Source organism: Nelumbo nucifera, chromosome 5 (assembly GCF_055504915.1).
Source record: "Nelumbo nucifera cultivar China Antique chromosome 5, China Antique-T2T, whole genome shotgun sequence".
NCBI classification, from domain to species: domain Eukaryota; kingdom Viridiplantae; phylum Streptophyta; class Magnoliopsida; order Proteales; family Nelumbonaceae; genus Nelumbo; species Nelumbo nucifera.
In genome coordinates this window covers 64,079,189-64,102,474 of record NC_142653.1, presented here as the reverse complement: position 1 = coordinate 64,102,474, position 23,286 = coordinate 64,079,189, and the positions used below count along the sequence as shown (strand labels likewise).

The following is a 23,286-nucleotide window of genomic DNA, read 5'->3' as shown; positions in this document are numbered from 1 at the left end:
CTCATTCTGAAATTGCTAGTGCTTTGAAATATTTCGATATGAAATACGGAAACTTCTCTTTTGATCATTAAAAGTTTAGGTTAGTTGGTTTTTCACATTCACGTTTACATCGCCAGAAATGGCTTAGTTGGAATCGGTTCTTATTGATTCTGTTTGGCACATACAAGTCTGAGTGAGTGGATTTAGCTTATTTAGACAGATTTAAAATGTTTGTCTAAGTGAAAGTAGTTATTTTAGTGGGGTAATATGCTCGGTATTTGTTGGTTGATGTTATTTATATCATGTTATGTCTCAATTATTTTGTATGTTGTTTAAATGGGATTGTTTGGATTGGTCGTTTTTTATTTGCTTTGTTTTGATTTGAGTAGGAAAGGTTTTACTTTTTTATGGAGTTGAATTGATTTCCCAAATTCTCTAAATATGTTGGTTTTATTTAACTTAAATTTGGGAGAATATCCGCCCGTGGTACAAGCTATAGTGGGTTTGTTTAATTAACAATAGTGTGATTAGAATTTTAATAAGCTCTATTCTTGTGGGTTAAATTGATTAAGTAAAATTTTACTTTTGTTTATTTTAGATTGTGTTGACGGGACGGTTTGGATCGATGAACGTTTATTTGTTTTATTTTCCTACGAGTTGGTGTATTTTATTTTGTTGAGGAGTTGATTTGATTTCCTACTTTATTTAGGTATGCCGGGTTCTCTTCTGTTAGTAACGGGATTTTGTTTTGCTAATATGCTTTGTTAGTAGGTGTTGATTTGATTGATGTTTGAATGGTTTGCCATGTCTTGGTTAGTTTTGATAATTTTTTATTTGCTCCTACCTAGGTTTGGCACAGCATTAGGAAGAATGGGTTTGATTAAGTTTATCTATATTCGATATCTACCAGATGGTTTTCTCTATGTTGAGTTTGATTCATATGCATTAGGGTTGGTTGGTTAGAAAGGGCATAATTTCAAATTGTTGTTATCTTGTTTCCTGTGGACTGACTATTGTTTAGTTTTTGAATTGATAGATTAGGACGGTTTGGATTGTTTTGGATTGTTTGGATTGATTTCAACTACGTTCTATTTTGATGGCATCGTTATGGGAACCTAATCTATAGCTCTGGTTGGTTTTTTAAATAAAGTGGATAATTTCTTCCTATGCTTCTGTTTTATCGGTTACGGAATGATGGTTTGGTTCGACATGAAATGGTTGTGTTGATTCCAATTTGGGTTGGCCATGTTGGCTTTTGTTAGTGCTCTGTTGTAACAGACTATATTGGGTGGATTGTTTTAAGATGCTGAGAGTGATCGCTGTTTGTAGTTTGGCACTAATAGTTTAATGTGTTTTTCGTTAGGATTTTTATTGACTTTTCTTATTATTAAATTTCCAGTGCTTTGAAATATTTCGATATGAAATATAGAAACTTTTCTTTTGATCATTAAAAGTTTAGGTTTAGTTTTGGAAATTCTTTATTTGCTCCTTCCTTGGTTTGGCCCAGGATTAGGAAGAATGTGTTTGATTAAGTTTATTTATATTCGATATCTACCAGATGGTTTTCTCTATTTTAAGTTTGATTCATTTGCAACAGGGTTGGTTGGTTAGAAAGGGAATAATCTCAAATTGTCCTAATCTTGTTTCGTGTGGATTGACTCTTGTTTAGTTTTTGAATTGATAGATTGGGACAGTATGGATAGTTTTGGATTGTTTGGATTGTTTTCAGCTACGGTCTTCTTTGATGTCATCGTTATGAGAAACTAATATATAGCTCTGGTTGGATTGTTTAAATAAAGTGGATAATTTCTTCCTATGTTTTTATTTTATCGGTTACGGAATGATGGTTTGGGCAGACATGAAATGGTTGTGTTGATTCCAATTTGGGTTGGCCATGTTGGCTTTTGTTAGTGCTCTGTTGTAACAGACTATATTGGGTGAATTGTTTTAATATGCTGAGAGTGATCGCTGTTTGTAGTTTGGCACTAATAGTTTAATGTGTTTTTCGTTAGGATTTTTGATGATTTTTCTCATTATGAAATTGCTAGTGCTTTGAAATATTTTGATATGAAATACGGAAATTTATTTTTTGATCTTTAAAACTTTAGGTTAGTTGGTTTGGCACATGCACATTTATATCGCCGGAAATGGATTAGTTGGAATCGGTTCCTATTAGTTATGTTTGGCACTTACAAGTCTGAGTGAGTGGATTTAGTTTATTTAGGGAGAATTAAAAGGTTCGTCTAAGTGAAAGTGGCTTTTGTTTAATGGCTTTTGTTAGTGGGGTAATATGCTCACTATTTGTAGGTTGATGTGATTTATATCAAGTTATGTCTCAATTATTCTGTAAGTTGTTTGAATGGGATTGTTTGGATTGGTTGTTTTTTATTTGTTTAATGGCTTTTGTTAGTGGGGTAATATGCTCACTATTTGTAGGTTGATGTGATTTATATCAAGTTATGTCTCAATTATTCTGTAAGTTGTTTGAATGGGATTGTTTGGATTGGTTGTTTTTTATTTGCTTTGTTTTTAATTGTGTAGGAAAGGTTTCACTTTTTGATGGAGTTGAATTGATTTCCCAAATTCTATAAATATGTTGGTTTTGTTTAACTTGGATTTGGGAGAATATCCCTCCCGTGGTATAATTTATAGGGGGTTTGTTTAATTAACAAAAGTGTGATTAGAATTTTAATAAGCTCTATTCTTGTGGGTTAAATTGATTAAGTAAAATTTCTTCTTTTGTTTATTTTAGATTGTGTTGACGGGACGGTTTGGATTGATGAACGTTTATTTGTTTTATTTTCCTTCTTATTGGTCTATTTTATTTTGTTGAGGAGTTGACCTGATTACTACTTTATTTTGGTATGCCGGGTTCTTTTCTGTTAGTAAGGGGATTTTGTTTTGCTAATATGCTTTGTTAGTGGGTATTGATTTGATTGTTGTTTGAATGGTTTGCCACGGCTTGGATAATTTTGGAAAATCTGTATTTCCTCGTACATAGGTTTGGCCAAGGATTAGGAAGAGTGGGTTTGATTAAGTTTAGCTATATTCGATATCTACCAGATGGTTTTTTCTATGTTGGGTTTGATTCATTTGCATCAGGTTTGGTTGGTTAGAAAGGGAATAATCACAAATTGTCCTAACCTTGTTTCGTGTGGATTGACTCTTGTTTAGTTTTTGAATTGATAGATTAGGACGGTTTTGATAGTTTTGGATTGTTTGGATTGATTTCAGCTACGGTCTTCTTTAATGGCATCGTTATGGGAAATTAATTTATAGCCCTGGTTGGATTTTTTAAATAAAGTGGATAATTTCTTTCTGTGCTTCTGTTTTATTGGTTACGGAATGATGGTTTGGGCCGGCATTGGTTGTGTTGATTCCAATTTGGGTTGCCCATGTTTGCTTTTGTTAGTGCTCTGTTGTAACAGACTATATTGGGTGGATTGTTTTAAGATGCTGAGAGTGATCGCTGTTTGTAATTTGGCACTAATAGTTTAATGTGCTTTTCGTTAGGATTTTTGATGATTTTTCTCATTATGAAATTGCCAGTGCTTTGAAATATTTCGATATGAAATACGGAAATTTCTTTTTTTATCATTAAATGCTTATGTTAGTTGGTTTGACACACGCACGTTTACATCGCCGGAAATGGATTAGTTGGAATTGGTTCCTAAAGGTTCTGTTTGGCACTTATAAGTCTGAATGAGTGGATTTAGTTTATTTAGAGAGATTTAAAAGGTTCGTCTAGTGAAAGTGGTGATTTTAGTGGGGTAATATGCTCGGTATTTGTTGGTTGATGTGATTTATCTCAAGTTATGTCTCAATTTTTTTGTATGTTGTTTAAATGGGATTGTTTGGATTGGTCGTTTTTTATTTACTTTGTTTTGATTTGAGTTGGAAAAGTTTCACTTTTTGATGGAGTTGAGTTGATTTCTCAAATTCTCTAAATATGTTGGTTTTGTTTAACTTAGATTTGGGAGAATATCCGACCTGTGGTATAAATTATAGTGGGTTTGTTAAATTAACAATAGTGTCATTAGAATTTTAATAACTTCTATTCTTGTGCATTAAATTGATTAAGTCAAGTTTCTTCTTTTATTTATCTTAGATTGTGTTGACGGGACGGTTTCTATCGATGAACGTTTATTTGTTTTATTTTCTTACGAGTTAGTCTATTTTATTTTGTTGAGGAGTTGAGCTGATTTGCTACTTTATTTAGGTATGACGGGTTTTTTTCTGTTATTAAGGGGATTTTGTTTTGCTAATATGCTTTGTTAGTGGGTGTTGATTTGATTGATGTTTGAATGGTTTGCCACGGCTTGGTAAGTTTTGGAAATTTTTTAATTGCTCCTACCTAGGTTTGGCCTAGGATTAGGAAAAATGGGTTTGATTAAGTTTAACTATATTCGATATCTACTAGATGGTTTTTTCTATGTTGAGTTTGATTCATTTGCATCAGGGTTGGTTGGTTAGAAAGGGAATAATTTCAAATTGTCCTCATCTTGTTTCGTGTGGATTGACTCTTGTTTAGTTTTAGAATTGATAGATTAGGATGGTTTGGAAAGTTTTTGATTGTTTGGATTGTTTTCAACTATGGTCTTCTTTGATGGCATCCTTAGGGTTAGCTAATCTATAGCTCTGGTTGAATTTTTTAAATAAAGTGGATAATTTCTTCCTATGCTTCTATTTTATCGGTAACAGAATGATGGTTTGGGCAAACATGAAATGGTTTTATTGATTCCAATTTTGGGTTGGCCATGTTTGCTTTTGTTAGTGCTCTATTGTAACAGTCTATTTTGGGTGGATTGTTTTAAGATGCTGAGAGTGATCGATGTTTGTACTTTGGCACTAATAGTTTAATATGATTTTTGTGAGGATTTTTGATGATTTTACTCATTATGAAATTGCCAGTGCTTTGAAATATTTCAATATGAAATACGGAAATTTTTTTTTGATCATTAAAAGTTTAGGTTAGTTGGTTTGGCACATGCACGTTTACTTCGCCGGAAATGGATTAGTTGGAATTGGTTCCAAAAGGTTCTGTTTGGCACTTACAAGTCTGAATGAGTGGATTTAGTTTATTTAGAGAGATTTAAAAGGTTCTTCTAGTGAAAGTGGTGATTTTAGTGGGGTAATATGCTCGGTATTTGTTGGTTGATGTGATTTATATCAAGTTATGTCTCAATTATTTTGTATGTTGTTTAAATGGGATTGTTTGGATTAGTCGTTTTTTATTTGCTTTGTTTTGATTTGAGTTGGAAAAGTTTCACTTTTTGATGCAGTTGAGTTGATTTCTCAAATTCTCTAAATATGTTGGTATTGTTTAACTTAGATTTGGGAGAATATCCGGCCCGTGATATAAGTTATAGTGGGTTTGTTTAATTAACAAAAGTGTGATTAGAGTTTTGATAAGCTCTATTCTTGTGGGTTAAATTGATTAAGTAAAATTTCTTCTTTTGTTTATTTTAGATTGTGTTGACGGGACGGTTTCGATCGATGAACATTTATTTGTTTTATTTTCCTTCGAGTTGGTCTATTTTATTTTGTTGAGGAGTTGACCTGATAACTACTTTATTTAGTATGCCGAGTTCTTATCTGTTAGTAAGGGGATTTTGTTTTGCTAATATGGTTTGTTAGTGGGTATTGATTTGATTGATGTTTGAATGGTTTGCCACGGCTTGGTTAGTTTTGGAAAATCTGTATTTCCTCCTACATAGGTTTGACCCAGGATTTCCCAAATTCTCTAAATATGTTGGTTTTGTTTAACTTAGATTTGGGAGAATATCCGGCCCGTGGTACAAGTTATAGTGGGTTTGTTTAATTAACAATAGTGTGATAAGAATTTTAATAAGCTCTATTCTTGTGGGTTAAATTAATTAATAAAATTTCTTCTTTTGTTTATTTTAGATTGTGTTGATGGGACGATTTGGATCGATGAACGTTTATTTGTTTTATTTTCCTACGAGCTGGTCTATTTTATTTTGTTGAGGAGTTGACCAGATTTACTACTTTATTTAGGTATGACGGGTTTTTTTTTTCTGTTAGTAAGGGGATTTTGTTTGGCTTATATGCTTTGCTAGTGGGTGTTGATTTGATTGATGTTTGAATGGTTTGCTACGGCTTGGTTAATTTTGGAAATTTTTTATTTGCTCCTACCTAGGTTTGGCCCAGGATTAGGAAAAATGGGTTTGATTAAGTTTATCTATATTCGATATCTACCAGATGGTTTTTTCTATGTTGAGTTTGATTCATTTGCATCAGGGTTGGTTGGTTAGAAGGAATAATCTCAAATTTTCCACATCTTGTTTCGTGTGGATTGAGTCTTGTTTATTTTTTGAATTGATAGATTTGGACTGTTTGGATTGATTTCAGCTACGGTCTTCTTTGATGGTATTATTATGGGAAGCTAATCTATAACTCTGGTTGGATTTTTTAAATAAAGAGGATAATTTTTTCCTATGCTTCTGTATTTTCGCTTACGCAATGATGGTTTGGGCCGCCATGAAATGGTTGTCTTGATTCCAATTTTGGGTTGGCCATGTTGGCTTTTGTTAGTGCTCTGTTGTAACAGACTATATTTGGTGGATTGTTTTAAGATGTTGAGAGTGATCGCTGTTTGTAGTTTGGAACAAATATTTTAATGTGTTTTTTGTTAGGATTTATGATGATTTTTCTCATTATGAAATTGCCAGTGCTTTGAAATATTTCGATATGAAATACGGAAATTTCTTTTTTGATTATTAAAAGTTTAGGTTAGTTGGTTTGGCACATGCACGTTTAAATCGCCGGAAATGGATTAGTTGGAATCAGTTCCTATAAGTTCTGTTTGGCACTTACAAGTCTGAGTGAGTGGATTTAGTTTATTTAGGGAGATTTAAAAGGTTCTCTAAGTGAAAGTGGTGATTTTAGTGGGGTAATACGCTCAGTATTTGTTGGTTGATGTGATATATATCAAGTTAGTCTCAATTATTCAGTTGGTTGTTTAAATGGGATTGTCTGGTTTGGTCGTATTGATTTTCCCAAATTCTCTAAATATGTTGGTTTTGTTTAACTTAGATTTGGGAGAATATCCGGCCTGTGGTACAAGTTATAGTGGGTTTGTTTAATTAACAATAGTGTGATTAGAATTTTGATAAGCTCTATTCTTGTGGACTAAATTGATTAAGTAAAATTTCTTCTTTTGTTTATTTTAGATTGTGTTGACGGGACGGTTTGGATCGACGAACGTTTATTTGTTTTATTTTCCTACGAGTTGGTCTATTTTATTTTGTTGAGAAGTTGACCTTATTTCCTATTTTATTTGGGTATGACGGGTTTTTTTTTTCTGTTTGTAAGGGGATTTTGTTTTGCTAATATGCTTTGTTAGTGGGTGCTGATTTGATTGATGTTTGAATGGTTTGCCACGGCTTGGTTAGTTTTGGAAATTCTTTATTTGCTCCTACCTAGGTTTGGCCCAAGATTAGGAAAAATGGGTTTGATTAAGTTTATCTATATTCGATGGTTTGGATGGTTTTGGATTGTTTTGATTGTTTTCAGCGATGGTTTTCTTTGATGGCATCCTTAAGGGAAGGTAATCTATAACTCTAGTTGGATTTTTCAAATAAAGTGGATAATTTCTTCCTATGCTTCTATTTTATCGGTAACAGAATGATGGTTTGGGCAGACATGAAATGGTTGTATTGATTCCAATTTGGGTTGGCCATGTTGGATTTTGTTAGTGCTATATTGTAACAGACTATATTGGGTGGATTGTTTTAAGATGCTGAGAGTGATCACTGTTTGTAGTTTGACACTAATAGTTTAATGTGTTTTTTGTTAGGATTTTTGATGATTTTTCTGATTATGAAATTGTCAGTGCTTTGAAATATTGCGATCTGAAATATGGAAACTTCTTTTTTGATCATTATAAGTTTAGGTTAGTTGGTTTGGCACATGCACGTTTACATCGACGGAAATAGATTAGGTGGATTCAGTTCCTATAGGTTCTCTTTGGCACTTACAAGTCTAAGTGAGTGGATTAAGCTTATTTAGAGAGATTTAAAAGGTTCATCTAAGTGAAAATGGTGATTTTAGTGAGGTAATATGCTTGTTATTTGTTGGTTGATTTGATATATATGAATTCATATCTCAATTATTTTGTATGTTGTTTAAATGGGATTGTTTGGATAGGTCGTTTTTTATTTGCTCTGTTTTGATTTGAGTAGGTAAGGTTTAACTTTTTTATGGAGTTGAGTTGATTTCCAAATTCTCCAAATATGTTGGTTTTGTTTAACTTAGATTTGGGAGAATATCTGGCCCATGGTATAAGTTATAGTGGGTTTGTTTAATTAACAAAAGTGTAAATAGACTTTTACTAAGCTCTATTCTTGTGGGTTAAATTGGTTAAGTAAAATTTTTCTTTTGTTTATTTTAGATTGTGTTGTCGGGATTGTTTGGATCGATGAATGCTTATTTGTTTTATTTTCCATCGAGTTGGTCTATTTTATTTTGTTGACAAGTTGACCTGATTACTACTTTATTTAGGTATGCCGGGTTCTTTTCTGTTAGTAAGGGGATTTTGTTTTGCTAATATGCTTTCCTAGTCGGTATTGATTTGATTGATGTTTGAATGGTTTGCCACGGCTTGGTTAGTTTTCGAAATTCTTAATTTGCTCCTACCTAGGTTTGGCCCAAGATTCGGAATAATGGGTTTGATTAAGTTTATCTATATTCGATATCTACCAGATGGTTTTCTCTATGTTGAGTTTGATTCATTTGCATCAGGGTTGGTTGGTTAGAAAGGGAATAATCTCAAATTGTCCTCATCTTGTTTCGTGTGGATTGACTCTTGTTTAGTTTTTGAATTGATAGATTAGGACGGTTTGGATAGTTTTGGATTGTTTGGATTGATTTCAGCTATGGTCTTTTTTGATGGCATAGTTATGGGAAGCTAATCTATAGCCCTGGTTGGATTTTTTAAATAAAGTGGATAAATTTTTCCTATGCTTTTGTTTTATCGGTTACGGAATGATGGTTTGGGCCGGCATGAAATGGTTGTGTTGATTCCAATTTGGATTGGCCATGTTCGCTTTTGTTTGTGCTCTGTTGTACAGACTATATTGGGTGGATTGTTTTAAGATGCTGGGAGTGATTGATGTTTGTACTTTGGCACTAATAGTTTAATGTGTTTTTTGTGAGGATTTTTGATGATTTTTCTCATTCTGAAATTGCCAGTGCTTTGAAATATTTCGATATGAAATACGGAAATTTCTTTTTTGATCATTAAAAGTTTAGGTTAGTTGGTTTGGCACATGCAAGTTTTCATCGCCAGAAATGGATTAGTTGGAATCGGTTCCTATAAGTTCTGTTTGGCACTTACAAGTCCGAGTGAGTGGATTTAGTTTATTTAGGGAGATTTAAAAGGTTCGTCTAAGTGAAAGTGGTGATTTTAGTGGGCTAATATGCTCAGTATTTGTTGGTTGATGTGATTTATATCAAGTTATGTCTCAATTATTCTGTAAGTTGTTTAAATGGGATTGTCTGGAATGGTCGTTTTTTATATGCTTTGTTTTGATTTGAGTAGGAAATGTTTCACTTCTTGATGGAGTTGAATTGATTTCTCAAATTCTTTAAATATGTTGGTTTTCTTTAACTTAGATTTGGGGGAATATCCGGCCCGTGGTACATGTTACAGTGGGTTTGTTTAATTAACAAGTGTGATTAGAATTTTTATAAGCTCTATTCTTGTGGGGTAACTTGATTAAGTAAAATTTCTTATTTTGTTTATTTTAGATTGTGTTGACGGGACGGATTGGATCGATGAACGTTTATTTGTTTTATTTTCCTACGAGTTAGTCTATTTTATTTTGTTGAGGAGTTGACCTAATTTACTACTTTACTTAGGTATGACTGTTTATTTTCTGTTAGTAAGGTGATTTTGTTTTGCTAATATGCTTTGTTAGTGTGTGTTGATTTGATTGATGTTTCAATGGTTAGACTCGGCTAGGTTAGTTTTGGAAATTCTTTATTTGCTCCTACATAGGTTTCCCCAGGATTAGGATGAATGGGTTTTTTCTCTATGTTGAATTTGATTCATTTGCGTCAGGGTTGGTTGGTTAGAAACGGAATAATCTCAAATTGTCCTCATCTTGTTTCGTGTGGATTGACTCTTGTTTAGTTTTTGAATTGATAGATTAGGACGGTTTGGATAGATTTGGATTGTTTGGATTGATTTCAGCTACGGTCTTCTTTGATGGCATCATTATGGGAAGCTAATCTATAGCCCTGGTTGGATTTTTTAAATAAAGTGGATAAGTTTTTCCTATGCTTTTGTTTTATCGGTTACGGAATGATGGTTTGGGCCGGCATGAAATGGTTGTGTTGATTCCAATTTGGGTTGGCCATGTTCACTTTTGTTAATGCTCTGTTGTAACAGACTATATTGGGTTGATTGTTTTAAGATGCTGAGAGTGATCGCTGTTTTTAGTTTGGCACTAATCGTTTAATGTGTTTTTGTTAGGATTTTTGATGATTTTTCTCATTATGAAATTGCCAGTGCTTTGAAATATTTCGATATAAAATACTGAAATTTCTGTTTTGATCATTAAAAGTTTAGGTTAGTTGGTTTGGCACATGCACGTTTACATCGCCAGAAATGGATTAGTTGGAATCGGTTCCAATAAGTTCTGTTTGGCATTTACAAGTCTGAGTGAGTGGATTTAGTTTATTTAGGGATATTTAAAAGGTTCGTCTAAGTGAAAGTGGTGATTTTAATGGGGTAATATGCTTGGTATTTGTTGGTTGATGTGATTTATATCAAGTTATGTGTCAATTATTTTGTATGTTGTTTAAATGGGATTGTTTGGATTGGTCGTTTTTTATTTGCTTTGTTTTGATTTGAGTAGGAAATGTTTCACTTTTTGATGGAGTTGTATTGATTTCCTAAATTCTCTAAATATGTTGGTTTTGTTTAACTTAGTTTTGGGAGAATATCCGGTCCGTGGTATAAGTTATAGGGGGTTTGTTTAATTAACAAAAGTGTGATTAGAATTTTAATAAAATCTATTCTTGTGGGTTAATTTGATTAAGTAAAATTTCTTCTTTTGTTTATTTTAGATTGTGTTGACGGGGACGGTTTGGATCGATGAACGTTTATTTGTTTTATTTCCTACGAGTTGGTCTATTTTATTTTGTTGAGGAGTTGACCTTATTTCCTATTTTATTTAGGTATGTCGGGTTTTTTTCTGTTAATAAGGGAATTTTGTTTTGCTAATATGCTTTGTTAGTGGGTATTGATTTGATTGATGTTTGAATGGTTTGCCACGGCTTGGTTATTTTTGGAAAATCTGTATTTTCTCCTATCTAGGTTTGGGCCAGGATTAGGAGGAAAGGGTTTGATTAATTTTGGTTATATTCGATATCTACCAGATGATTTTCTCTATGTAGAGTTTGATTTATTCGCATCAGGGTTGGTTGGTTAGAAATGGAATAATCTCAAATTGTCCTCATCTTGTTTCGTGTGGATTGACTCTTGTTTAGTTTTTGAATTGATAGATTAGGATGGTTTGGATAGTTTTGGATTGATTTCAGCTACAGTCTTTTTTGATGGCATTGTTATGGGAAGCTAATCTATAGCCCTGGTTGGATTTTTTAAATAAAGTGGATAAATTTTTCCTTTGCTTTTGTTTTATCGGTTACGGAATGATGGTTTGGGCCGGCATGAAATGGTTGTGTTGATTCCAATTTGGATTGGCCATGTTCGCTTTTCTTTGTGCTCTGTTGTACAGACTATATTGGGTGGATTGTTTTAAGATGCTGAGAGTGAACGCAGTTTGTAGTTTGGCACTAATAGTTTAATGTGTTTTTTGTTAGGATTTTTGATGATTTTTCTCTTATGAAATTGCCAGTGCTTTGAAAAATTTCGATATGAAATACGGAAATTTCTTTTTTGATCATTAAAAGTTTAGGTTAGTTGGTTTGGCACATGCACGTTTACATCACCAGAAATGAATTAGTTGGAATCAGTTCCTATAAGTTCTGTTTGGCACTTACAAGTCTGAGTGAGTAGATTTAGTTTATTTAGCGAGATTTAAAAGGTTCGTCTAAGTGAAAGTGGTGATTTTAGTGGGGTAATATGCTCAGTATTTGTTGGTTGATGTGATTTATATCAAGTTATGTCTCAATTATTCTATTGGTTGTTTAAATGGGATTGTCTGGATTGGTCGTTTTTTATTTGCTTTGTTTTGATTTGAGTAGGAAAGGTTTTACTTTTTGATAGAGTTGAATTGATTTTCCAAATTCTCAAAATATGTTGGTTTTGTTTTTAACTTAGATTTGAGATAATATCCGGCCCGTGGTAAAAGTTATAGTGGGTTTGATTAATTAACAAAAGTGTGATTAGAATTTTAATAAGCTCTATTCTTGTGGGTTAATTTGATTAAGTAAAGTTTATTCTTTTGATTATTTTAGATTGTGTTGAAAGGACGGTTTGGATCGATGAACCTTTTTTTGTTTTATTTTCCTAGGAGTTGGTCTATTTTATTTTGTTGAGGAGTTGACCTTATTTCCTATTTTATTTTGGTTTGTTGGGTTTTTTTTCTGTTAGTAAGGGGATTTTGTTTTGCTAATATGCAGTGGTTTTTGATTTGATTGATGTTTGAATGGTTTGCCTTGGCTTGGTTAGTTTTGGAAAATCTGTATTTTCTCCTACCTAGGTTTGGCCCAGGATAAGGAAAAATGGGTTTGATTAAGTTTAACTATATTCGATATCTTCCTGATGGTTTTTTCTCTATGATGAGTTTGATTCATTTGCATCAGGGTTGGTTGGTTAGAAAGGGAATAATCTAAAATTGTCCCCATCTTGTTTCGTGTGGATTGACTCTTGTTTAGTTTTTGAATTGATAGATTAGGACGGTTTGGAATGTTTTGGACACTTTGGATTGATTTCAGCTACGATTTTCTTTGATGGCATCGTTATGGGAAGCTAATCTATAGCTCTGGTTGGATTTTTTTAAATAAACTGGATAATTTCTTCCTATGCTTCTGTATTCTCGGTTACGCAATGATGGTTTGGGCCGCTATGAAATGGTTGTCTTGATTCCAATTTTGGGTTGGCCATGTTGGCTTTTGTTTGTGTTCTGTTGTAACAGACTATTTTGGGTGGATTGTTTTAAGATGCTGAGAGTGATCGGAGTTTGTAGTTTGGCACTAATAGTTTAATGTGTTTTTTGTTAGGATTTTTGATGATTATTCTCTTATGAAATTGCCAATGTTTTGAAAAATTTCGATATGAAATACCAAAATTTCTTTTTTGATCATTTAAAGTTTAGGTTAGTTGGTTTGGCACATGCATGTTTACATCTCCGGAAATGGATAGTTGGAATTGGTTCTTATAAGTTCTGTTTGGCACTCACAAGTCTGAGTGAGTGGATTTAGTTTATTTAGGGAGATTTAAAAGGTTCGTCTATGTGAAATTGGTGATTTTAATGGGGTAATATGCTTGGTATTTGTTGGTTGATGTGATTGATATCAAGTCATGTGTCAATTATTTTGTATGTTGTTTAAATGGGATTGTTTGGATTGGTCGTTTTTTATTTGCTTTGTTTTGATTTGAGTAGGAAAGGTTTCACTTTTTGATGGAGTTGAATTGATTTCCCAAATTCTCTATATATGTTGGTTTTGTTTAACTTAGATTTGAGAGAATATCTGGCCCGTGGTATTAGTTATAGTGGGCTTGTTTAGTTAACAAAAGTGTGATTAGAATTTTAATAAGCTCTATTCTTGTGGGTTAATTTGATTAAGTAAAATTTATTCTTTTGATTATTTTAGATTGTGTTGACGGGACGGTTTGGATCGATGAACCTTTTTTTGTTTTATTTTCCTACGAGTTGGTCTATTTTATTTTGTTGAGGAGTTGACCTTATTTCCTATTTTATTTAGGTTTGTTGTGTTTTTTTCCTGTTAGTAAGGGGATTTTGTTTTGCTAATATGCAGTGGGTGTTGATTTGATTGATGTTTGCATGGTTTGCCTCGTCTTGGTTAGTTTTGGAAAATCTGTATTTTCTCCTACCTAGGTTTGGCCCAGGATAAGGAAAAATGGGTTTGATTAAGTTTAACTATATTCGATACTTTCCAGATGGTTTTTTCTCTATGTTGAGTTTCATTCATTTGCCTCAGGGTTGGTTGGTTGGAAAGGGAATAATCTCAAATTGTCCCCATCTTGATTCGTTTGGATTGACCTTTGTTTAGCTTTTGAATTGATAGATTAGGACGGTTTGGATAGTTTTGGACTGTTTGGATTGATTTCAGCTACGGTTTTCTTTGATGGCATCGTTATGGGAAGCTAATCTATAGCTCTGGTTGGATTTTTTTAAATAAACTGGATAATTTCTTCCTATGCTTCTGTATTATCAGTTACGCAATGATGGTTTGGGCCGCCATGAAATGGTTGTCTTGATTCCAATTTTGGGTAGGCCATGTTGGCTTTTGTTTGTGTTCTGTTGTAACAGACTATATTGGGTGGATTGTTTTAAGATGTTGAGAGTGATCGCAGTTTGTAGTTTGGCACTAATATTTAATGTGTTTTTTGATAGGATTTTTGATGATTTTTCTCATTATGAAATTGCCAGTGCTTTGAAATATTTCGATATGAAATACGGAAACTTCTTTGTTTGTGGGTATTGATTTGATTGATGTTTGAATGGTTTGCCATGGCTTGGTTAGTTTTGGAAAATCTGTATTTTTTTCTATCTAGGTTTGGACCAGGATTAGGAAAAATGGGTTTGATTAAGTTTAGCTATATTCGATATCTACCAGATGGTTTTCTCTTTGTTGAGTTTGATTCATTCGCATCAGGGTTAGTTGGTTAGAAAGGCAATAATCTCAAATTGCCCTCATCTTGTTTCGTGTGGATTGACTCTTGTTTAGTTTTTGAATTGATAGATTAGGACGGTTTGGATAGTTTTGGACTGTTTGGATTGATTTCAGCTACAGTCTTCTCTGATGGCATCGTTATGGGAAAGTAATCTATAGCCCTGGTTGGATTTTTTAAATAAAGTGGATAAGTTTTTCCTATGCTTTTGTTTTATCGGTTACGGAATGATGGCTTGGGCCGGCATGAAATGGTTGTGTTGATTCCAATTTGGGTTGGCCATGATTGATGTTTGAATGGTTTTCCACGGCTTGGTTAGTTTTGGAAAATCTGTATTTCCTCGTACATAAGTTTGGCCCAAGATTAGAAAAAATGGGTTTGATTAAGTTTAGCTATATTCGATATCTACCAGATGGTTTTCTCTATGTTGAGTTTGATTCATTCGCATCAGGGTTGGTTGGTTAGAAAGGCAATAATCTCAAATTGTCCTCATCTTGTTTCGTGTGGATTGACTCTTGTTTAGTTTTTGAATTGATAGATTAGGACGGTTTGGATAGTTTTGGACTGTTTGGATTGATTTCAGCTACGGTTTTCTTTGATGGCATCGTTATGGGAAGATAATCTATAGCTCTGGTTGGATTTTTTTAAATAAACTGGATAATTTCTTCCTATGCTTCTGTATTATCGGTTACGCAATGATGGTTTGGGCCGCCATGAAATGGTTGTCTTGATTCCAATTTTGGGTAGGCCATGTTGGCTTTTGTTTGTGTTCTGTTGTAACAGACTATATTGGGTGGATTGTTTTAAGATGCTGAGAGTGATCGCAGTTTGTAGTTTGGCACTAATAGTTTAATGTGTTTTTTGTTAGGATTTTTGAATTGATAGATTAGGACGGTTTGGATAGTTTTGGACTGTTTGGATTGATTTCAGCTACGGTTTTCTTTGATGGCATCGTTATGGGAAGCTAATCTATAGCTGTGGTTTGATTTTTTTAAATAAACTGGATAATTTCTTGCTATGCTTCTGTATTATCGGTTACGCAATGTTGGTTGGGGCCGCCACGAAATGGTTCTCTTGATTCCAATTTTGGGTTGGCCATGTTGGCTTTTGTTTGTGCTCTGTTGTAACAGACTATATTGGGTGGATTGTTTTAAAATGCTAAGAATGATCGCAGTTTGTAGTTTGGCACTAATAGTTTAATGTGTTTTTTGTTAGGATTTTTGATGATTTTTCTATTATGAAATTGCCAGTGCTTTGAAAAATTTCGATATGAAATACGGAAATTTTTTTTTTTGATCATTAAAAGTTTAGGTTAGTCGGTTTGGCACATGCACGTTTACATCGCCGGAAATGGATTAGTTGGAATCGGTTCCTATAAGTTCTGTTTGGCACTTATAAGTCTGAGTGAGTGGATTTAGTTTATTTAGGGAGATTTAAAAGGTTCGTCTAAGTGAAAGTGGTGATTTTAATGGGGTAATATGCTTGGTATTTGTTGGTTGATGTGATTTATATCAAGTCATGTCTCAATTAGTTTGTATGTTGTTTAAATGGGATTGTTTGGATTGGTCATTTTTTATTTGCTTTGTTTTGATTTGAGTAGGAAATGTTTCACTTTTTGATGGAGTTGTATTGATTTCCCAAATTCTCTAAATATGTTGGTTTTGTTTAACTTAGATTTGGGAGAATATCCGGCTCGTGGTACAAGTTATAGTGGGTTTGTTTAATTAGCAATAGTGTGATTAGAAATTTAATAAGCTCTATTCTTGTGGGTTAAATTGATTAAGTAAAATTTCTTCTTTTGTTTATTTTAGATTGTGTTGACGGGACGGTTTGGATTGATGAACGTTTATTTGTTTTATTTTCCTTCGAATTGGTCTATTTTATTTTGTTGAGGAGTTGACCTGATTTCCTATTTTATTTAGGTATCCCGGGTTCTTTTCTGTTAGTAAAGGGATTTTGTTTTGCTAATATGCTTTGTTAGTGGGTATTGATTTGATTGATGTTTGAATGGTTTGCCACGGCTTGGTTATTTTTGGAAAATCCGTATTTTCTCAAATCTAGGTTTGGCCCAGGATTAGGAAGAAAGGGTTTGATTAAGTTTAGTTATATTTGATATCTACCGGATGGTTTTCTCTATTTTGAGTTTGATTCATTCGCATCAGGGTTGGTTGGTTAGAAACGGAATAATCTCAAATTGTCCTCATCTTGTTACGTGTGGATTTACTCTTGTTTAGTTTTTGAGTTGATATATTAGGACGGTTTGGATATTTTTGGATTGTTTGGATTGATTTCAGCTACAGTCTTCTCTGATGGCATCGTTATGGGAAAGTAATCTATAGCCCTGGTTGGATTTTTTAAATAAAGTGGATAATTTTTTCCTATGCTTTTGTTTTATCGGTTACGGAATGATGGCTTGGGCCGGCATGAAATGGTTGTGTTGATTCCAATTTGGGTTGGCCATGATTGATGTTTGAATGGTTTGCCACGGCTTGGTTAGTTTTGGAAAATCTGTATTTCCTCGTACATAAGTTTGGCCCAAGATTAGGAAGAATGGGTTTGATTAAGTTTAGCTATATTTGATATCTACCAGATGGTTTTCTCTATGTTGAGTTTGATTCATTTGCATCTGAATTGGTAGGTGAGAAACGGAATAATCTCAAATTGTCCTCATCTTGTTTCGTGTGGATTGACTCTCGTTTAGTTTTTGTATTAATAAATTAGGATGGTTTGGATAGTTTTGGATTGTTTGGATTGATTTCAGCTACGGTCTTCTTTGATGGCATCGTTATGGGAAGCTAATATATAGCCCGGGTTGGATTTTTTAAATAAAGTGGATAATTTTTTCCTATGCTTCTGTTTTATCGATTACGGAATGATGGTTTGGGCCGGCATGAAATGGTTGTGTTGATTCCAATTTGGGTTGGCCATGTTCGCTTTTGTTAGTGCTCTGTTGTAACAGAATATATTGGGTTGATTATTTTAAGATGCTGAGAGTGATCGCTGTTTGTAGTTTGGCACTAATAGTTTAATGTGTTTTTCGTTAGGATTTTTGATGATTTTTCTCATTATGAAATTGCCAATGCTTTGAAATATTTCGATATGAAATACGGAAATTTCTTTTTTGATCATTAAAAGTTTAGGTTAGTTGGTTTGGCACATGCACGTTTACATCGCCGGAAATGGATTAGTTGGAATCGGTTCCTATAAGTTCTGTTTGGCACATACAAGTCTGAGTGAGTGGATTTAGTTTATTTAGGGAGATTTAAAAGGTTCTCTAAGTGAAAGTGGTGATTTTAGTGGGGTAATATGCTCAGTATTTGTTGGTTGATGTGATTTATATCAAGTTATGTCGTAATTATTCTGTTGGTTGTTTAAATGGGATTGTCTGGAGTGGTCGTTTTTTATTTGCTTTGTTTTGATTTGAGTAGGAAAGGTTTCACTTTTTGATTGAGTTGAATTGATTTCCCATATTCTCTAAATATGTTGGTTTTGTTTAACTTAGATTTGGGAGAATATCCAGCCCGTGGTATAAGTTATAGTGGGTTTGTTTAATTTACAAAAGTGTGATTAGAATTTTAATAATCTCTATTCTTGTGGGTTAAATTGATTAGGTAAAATATTCCTCTTTTGTTTATTTTAGATTGTGTTGACGGTTTGGATCGATGAACATTTATTTGTTTTATTTTCCTTGATGTTGGTCTATTTTATTTTGTTGAGGAGTTGACCTTATTTCCTATTTTATTTAGGTATGCCGGGTTCTTTTCAATTAGTAAGCGGATTTTGTTTTGCTAATATGCTTTGTTAGTGGGTATTGATTTGATTGATGTTTGAATTGTTTGCCACGGCTTGGTTAGTTTTGGAAAATCTGTATTTCCTCCTACATAGGTTTGACCCAGGATTAGGAAGAATGGGCTTGATTATCTATATTCGATATCTAATAGGTGGTTTTCTCTATGTTGTGTTTGATTCATTTGCATCGGGATTGGTAGGTTAGAAACGGAATAATCTCAAATTGTCCTCATCTTGTTTCGTGTGGATTGACTCTTGTTTAGTTTTTGAATTGATAGATTAGGATGGTTTGGATAGTTTTGGATTGTTTGGATTGTTTTCACCGATGGTCTTCTTTGATGGCATCCTTATGGGAAGCTAATCTATAGCTCTGGTGGATTTTTTAAATAAAGTGTCTTGATTCCAATTTTTGGTTGGCCATGTTGGCTTTTGTTAGTGCTCTGTTGTAATAGACTATATTGGGTGGATTGTTTTAAAATGCTGAGAGTGATCGCTGTTTGTAACATACTATATTGGGTGGATTGTTTTAAGATGCTGAGAGTGATCACTTAGTTCGTCTAAGCGAAAGTGGTGATTTTTGTGGGGTAATATGCTCAGTATTTGTTGGTTGATGTGATTTATATCAAGTTATGTCTCAATTATTCTGTAGGTTGTTTAAATGGGATTGTCTGGATTGGTCGTTTTTTATTTGCTTTGTTTTGATTTGAGTAGGAAAGGTTTTACTTTTAAATGGAGTCGAATTGATTTCCCAAATTCTATAAATATGTTGGTTTTGTTTAACTTAGATTTGGGAGAATATCCCTCCCGTGGTATAATTTATAGGGGGTTTGTTTAATTAACAAAAGTGTGATTAGAATTTTAATAAGCTCTATTCTTGTGGGTTAAATTGATTAAGTAAAATTTCTTCTTTTGTTTATTTTAGATTGTGTTGACGGGACGGTTTGGATTGATGAACGTTTATTTGTTTTATTTTCCTTCTTATTGGTCTATTTTATTTTGTTGAGGAGTTGACCTGATTACTACTTTATTTTGGTATGCCGGGTTCTTTTCTGTTAGTAAGGGGATTTTGTTTTGCTAATATGCTTTGTTAGTGGGTATTGATTTGATTGTTGTTTGAATGGTTTGCCACGGCTTGGATAATTTTGGAAAATCTGTATTTCCTCGTACATAGGTTTGGCCAAGGATTAGGAAGAGTGGGTTTGATTAAGTTTAGCTATATTCGATATCTACCAGATGGTTTTCTCTATGTTGAGTTTGATTCATTTGCATCAGGATTGGTAGGTTAGAAACGGAATAATCTCAAATTGTCCTCATCTTGTTTCGTGTGGATTGACTTTTGTTTAGTTTTTGAATTGATAGATTAGGACGGTTTGGATAGTTTTGGATTGTTTGGATTGATTTCAGCTACGGTCTTCTTTGATGGCATTGTTATGGGAAACTAATATATAGCCCTGTTTGGATTTTTTAAATAAAGTGGATAATTTTTTCCTATGCTTCTGTTTTTTCGGTTACGGAATGATGGTTTGGGCCGGCATGAAATGGTTGTGTTGATTCCAATTTGGGTTGGCCATGGTCGCTTTTGTTAGTGCTCTGTTGTAACAGACTATATTGGGTGGATTGTTTTAAGATGCTGAGAGTGATCGCTATTTGTAGTTTGGCACTAATAGTTTAATGTGTTTTTCGTTAGGATTTTGATGACTTTTCTCATTATGAAATTGCCAGTGCTTTGAAATATTTCGATATAAAATACGAAAACTTTTTTTTTATCATTAAATGTTTAGGTTAGTTGGTTTGGCACATGCACGTTTACATCGCCGGAAATTTATTAGTTGGAATCGATTCCTATAGGTTCAGTTTGGCACTTACTAGTCTGAGTGAGTGGATTTAGCTTATTTAGGGAGATTTAAAAGGTTCGTCTAAGTGAAAGTGGTGATTTTAGTGGGGTAATATGCTCAGTATTTGTTGGTTGATGTGATTTATATCAAGTTATGTCTCAATTATTCTGTAGGTTGTTTAAATGGAATTGTCTGGATTGGTCATTTTTTATTTGCTTTGTTTTGATTTGAGTAGGAAAGGTTTCACTTTTGGATGGAATTGAATTGATTTTCCAAATTTTCTAAATATGTTGGTTTTGTTTAACTTAGATTTGGGAGAATATCCGGCCCGTGGTATATGTTATAGTGGGTTTGTTTAATTAACAAAAGTGTGATTAGAATTTTTATAAGCTCTAATCTTGTGGGTCCCTCACCTGACCTAACCCGTTCATAGCCCTAAAACTTAGGCTCCGGAAAAATCTCCAATTAATAAGTAATTGCATTTTCTTTTTTTTCGTGGGGTGAATAGAAATGAAATTGAAATTGAGAAGGCTCATGTAAGAGAAAAAGTTAGGATTTAGGTTGTTATTCTTTCATCTGATTGAGAAAATTAGAACCGGAAGAATATGAGCTTTCTGTATCCATCAGATCGACCGAACAATTGTCACTGGAAGTAGTTGTAGATATTTTTCTTTTTTAAGGGATATACAGGTCTATATAACATAGAAAGGTAGGATGTCCATGACGTGTATGTGTGGGATGAACCAAATCCTCATTGAATTTTATTTTTCCATTAGAAGGGGCTCGTACCTGTTCTGTAGTACCTCATGTGAATACTACACCGATATGAAAAGTTCTTAATGTTAGTTGAGTCTCTGGTTCTCCAATAGATTGACCTGCAATAATACCTACAGCTTCCCCCAATTCGATCAAGTCGCCACAAACCTTTTCCTTCTAAACAATTAAATGTTTGGTTACCACCAATCAACATCAAGAAGCACCGGTGAGAAAATTCAACATACTGATTTGAACTCAAAAGGGAGCTAGAATGCTAAAAAGATGCCCAGAGAGAGAGAGAGAGAGAGAGAAATCCAAGATTAAATCCAAGCATCTAACAAATCTCAAACCTCTATTAATTATGTGACAAGCTATCACACAACACAAGACCTACTTGTCCTATTTAACTTATTAAAATAAATAAATGAATCATTTAATTTAGTAAAATAAATTTCTTAAGATGCAAATAAGTAAAAGCATTTGGTTTACTTTCAAATTTTAAGTAACTCTTTGCTAGTGTTAGTATGGATTAAAATTCTAGTACTTCGACAATACCAACATGTGGGCACAAATTCATGACGGATTGCATTTTCTTGGTCTTTACAGGCTAACAACCAAGCTGAGCATATCTCCAATTAATAAGTAATTGCATTCAACCTCATCCAAAAATTCAATAGAAAAGTGTCTTTATAGCTAAAAATTCACGACTATTGGCAAACCTTTTCCTTCTAAACATTTAAATGAACAATGAAAATAAGAACCGATGAGACAAAAATCCAAGCATCTAACAAGTCCTTAAACTATCTCAAACTCTATTAATTATTGCAAAATACAAGCAACAACTTTTCTTTGTCTAACTAGAACAAAAAAAAAAGACTTGGGAAAAGCACATCAATGTGAACCAACACAGACTAAAATCACTAATCTCTAAAACAATTGAAGCATTACCTGGTTACCTGATTCCATCATCACCAACAATATAGGTTGTCATTCCTGTAGAAAGCCCAGCATTGTAAGATTAAAGCTGTACATAATCATCAAAAAGGTATGGACCCAATACTGGCTCACTGTTGTTATATACACATTTGGGGTATTTTGGGGAGTTTGGGGTATCAGCAGAGGATGTGGGGCACCATTAGCCAATGCAGAGTGTCTTCCATAAAGCGATGGTGCCCTTGTATAGATGAAGGTAGGCATTGCAACCTTCAGTGAAACATTGGCAGGGACTGGGCATAGGGGAAAGGTACCCCTTCACAAGTGGATTAAGTTCTGGTACTCAAAAAGGAAAAATAACAAGCACTTCACCCGGGGAGAGAGAGGAGAGAGATTGCACGATTGAACCACAACTCTAAAGGAAAATAGAATAAAAACCACAAAATCCAAGCATTTAACAAGTCCCTAAAACTATCTTAAACCTCTATAATTTATTGCAAACTAACCACAAACAATTGTTCTTAGTGTAACTAGGAAAAAAGACTAAAAATTGTATTATAATTAAGTTAGAAAACTTAGGCAAAGCACATCATTTTGAACCAACTCAGACTAAATTCACTGATCTCTAGAACAACCGAAAAACAAAGAAAGAGAGTACTTGCCTATCAAAATAAAATTGAAACCAAAATCGTTAACTGGTTACCTGATTCCATCATCACCAACAATATAGGTTGCCATTCTGACAGAAAGCCAAGCATTATAAGATTAAAGGTGCACATAATCATCAAAAAGGTATGGACCCATTATTGGGTCATTGCTGTTATACACATTTTTTGGGCCTTTTGGGGAGTTTTGGATATCAGCAGAGGATGTGTCCTCTCTGTTTTCAATGCACATGAGGGGCACCATCACCCATGAATAGTTAGCCAATGTAGAGTTTCCATAGAGTGATAATGCCTTTGTATGATGAGATGAAGGTAGGCATTGCACCCTTCAGGGAAACATTGGCAAGGACTGGGCATAGGGGAAAGGTACCCCTTCACAAGTGGGTTAAGCTTTTGCTTGTCCTCAAGCAAAGACCTCAGCCATAAACTGATCATCCCCTCTTATTATTACCATTTACCAGATGAATTCTAGGATGAGAAT

General features: G+C 33.7%; 1 protein-coding gene across 1 annotated transcript in view; it reads right to left on the bottom strand.

Annotated features, from left to right (window-relative positions):
- LOC148791695 (uncharacterized) overlaps window positions 1-22,878 on the bottom strand; it is a 55,830-nt gene extending 32,952 nt beyond the window's left edge. Inside the window, exons 1-3 of the mRNA XM_088888293.1 lie at window positions 22,844-22,878; window positions 22,341-22,456; window positions 22,164-22,200 (exon numbers count right to left, since the gene is read on the bottom strand). Of these exons, the coding sequence (XP_088744419.1) occupies window positions 22,164-22,200; window positions 22,341-22,456; window positions 22,844-22,878 (188 nt within the window). The remainder of the gene's footprint in view (window positions 1-22,163; window positions 22,201-22,340; window positions 22,457-22,843) is intronic.
- Between the last annotated feature and the right edge of the window lie 408 nt (window positions 22,879-23,286).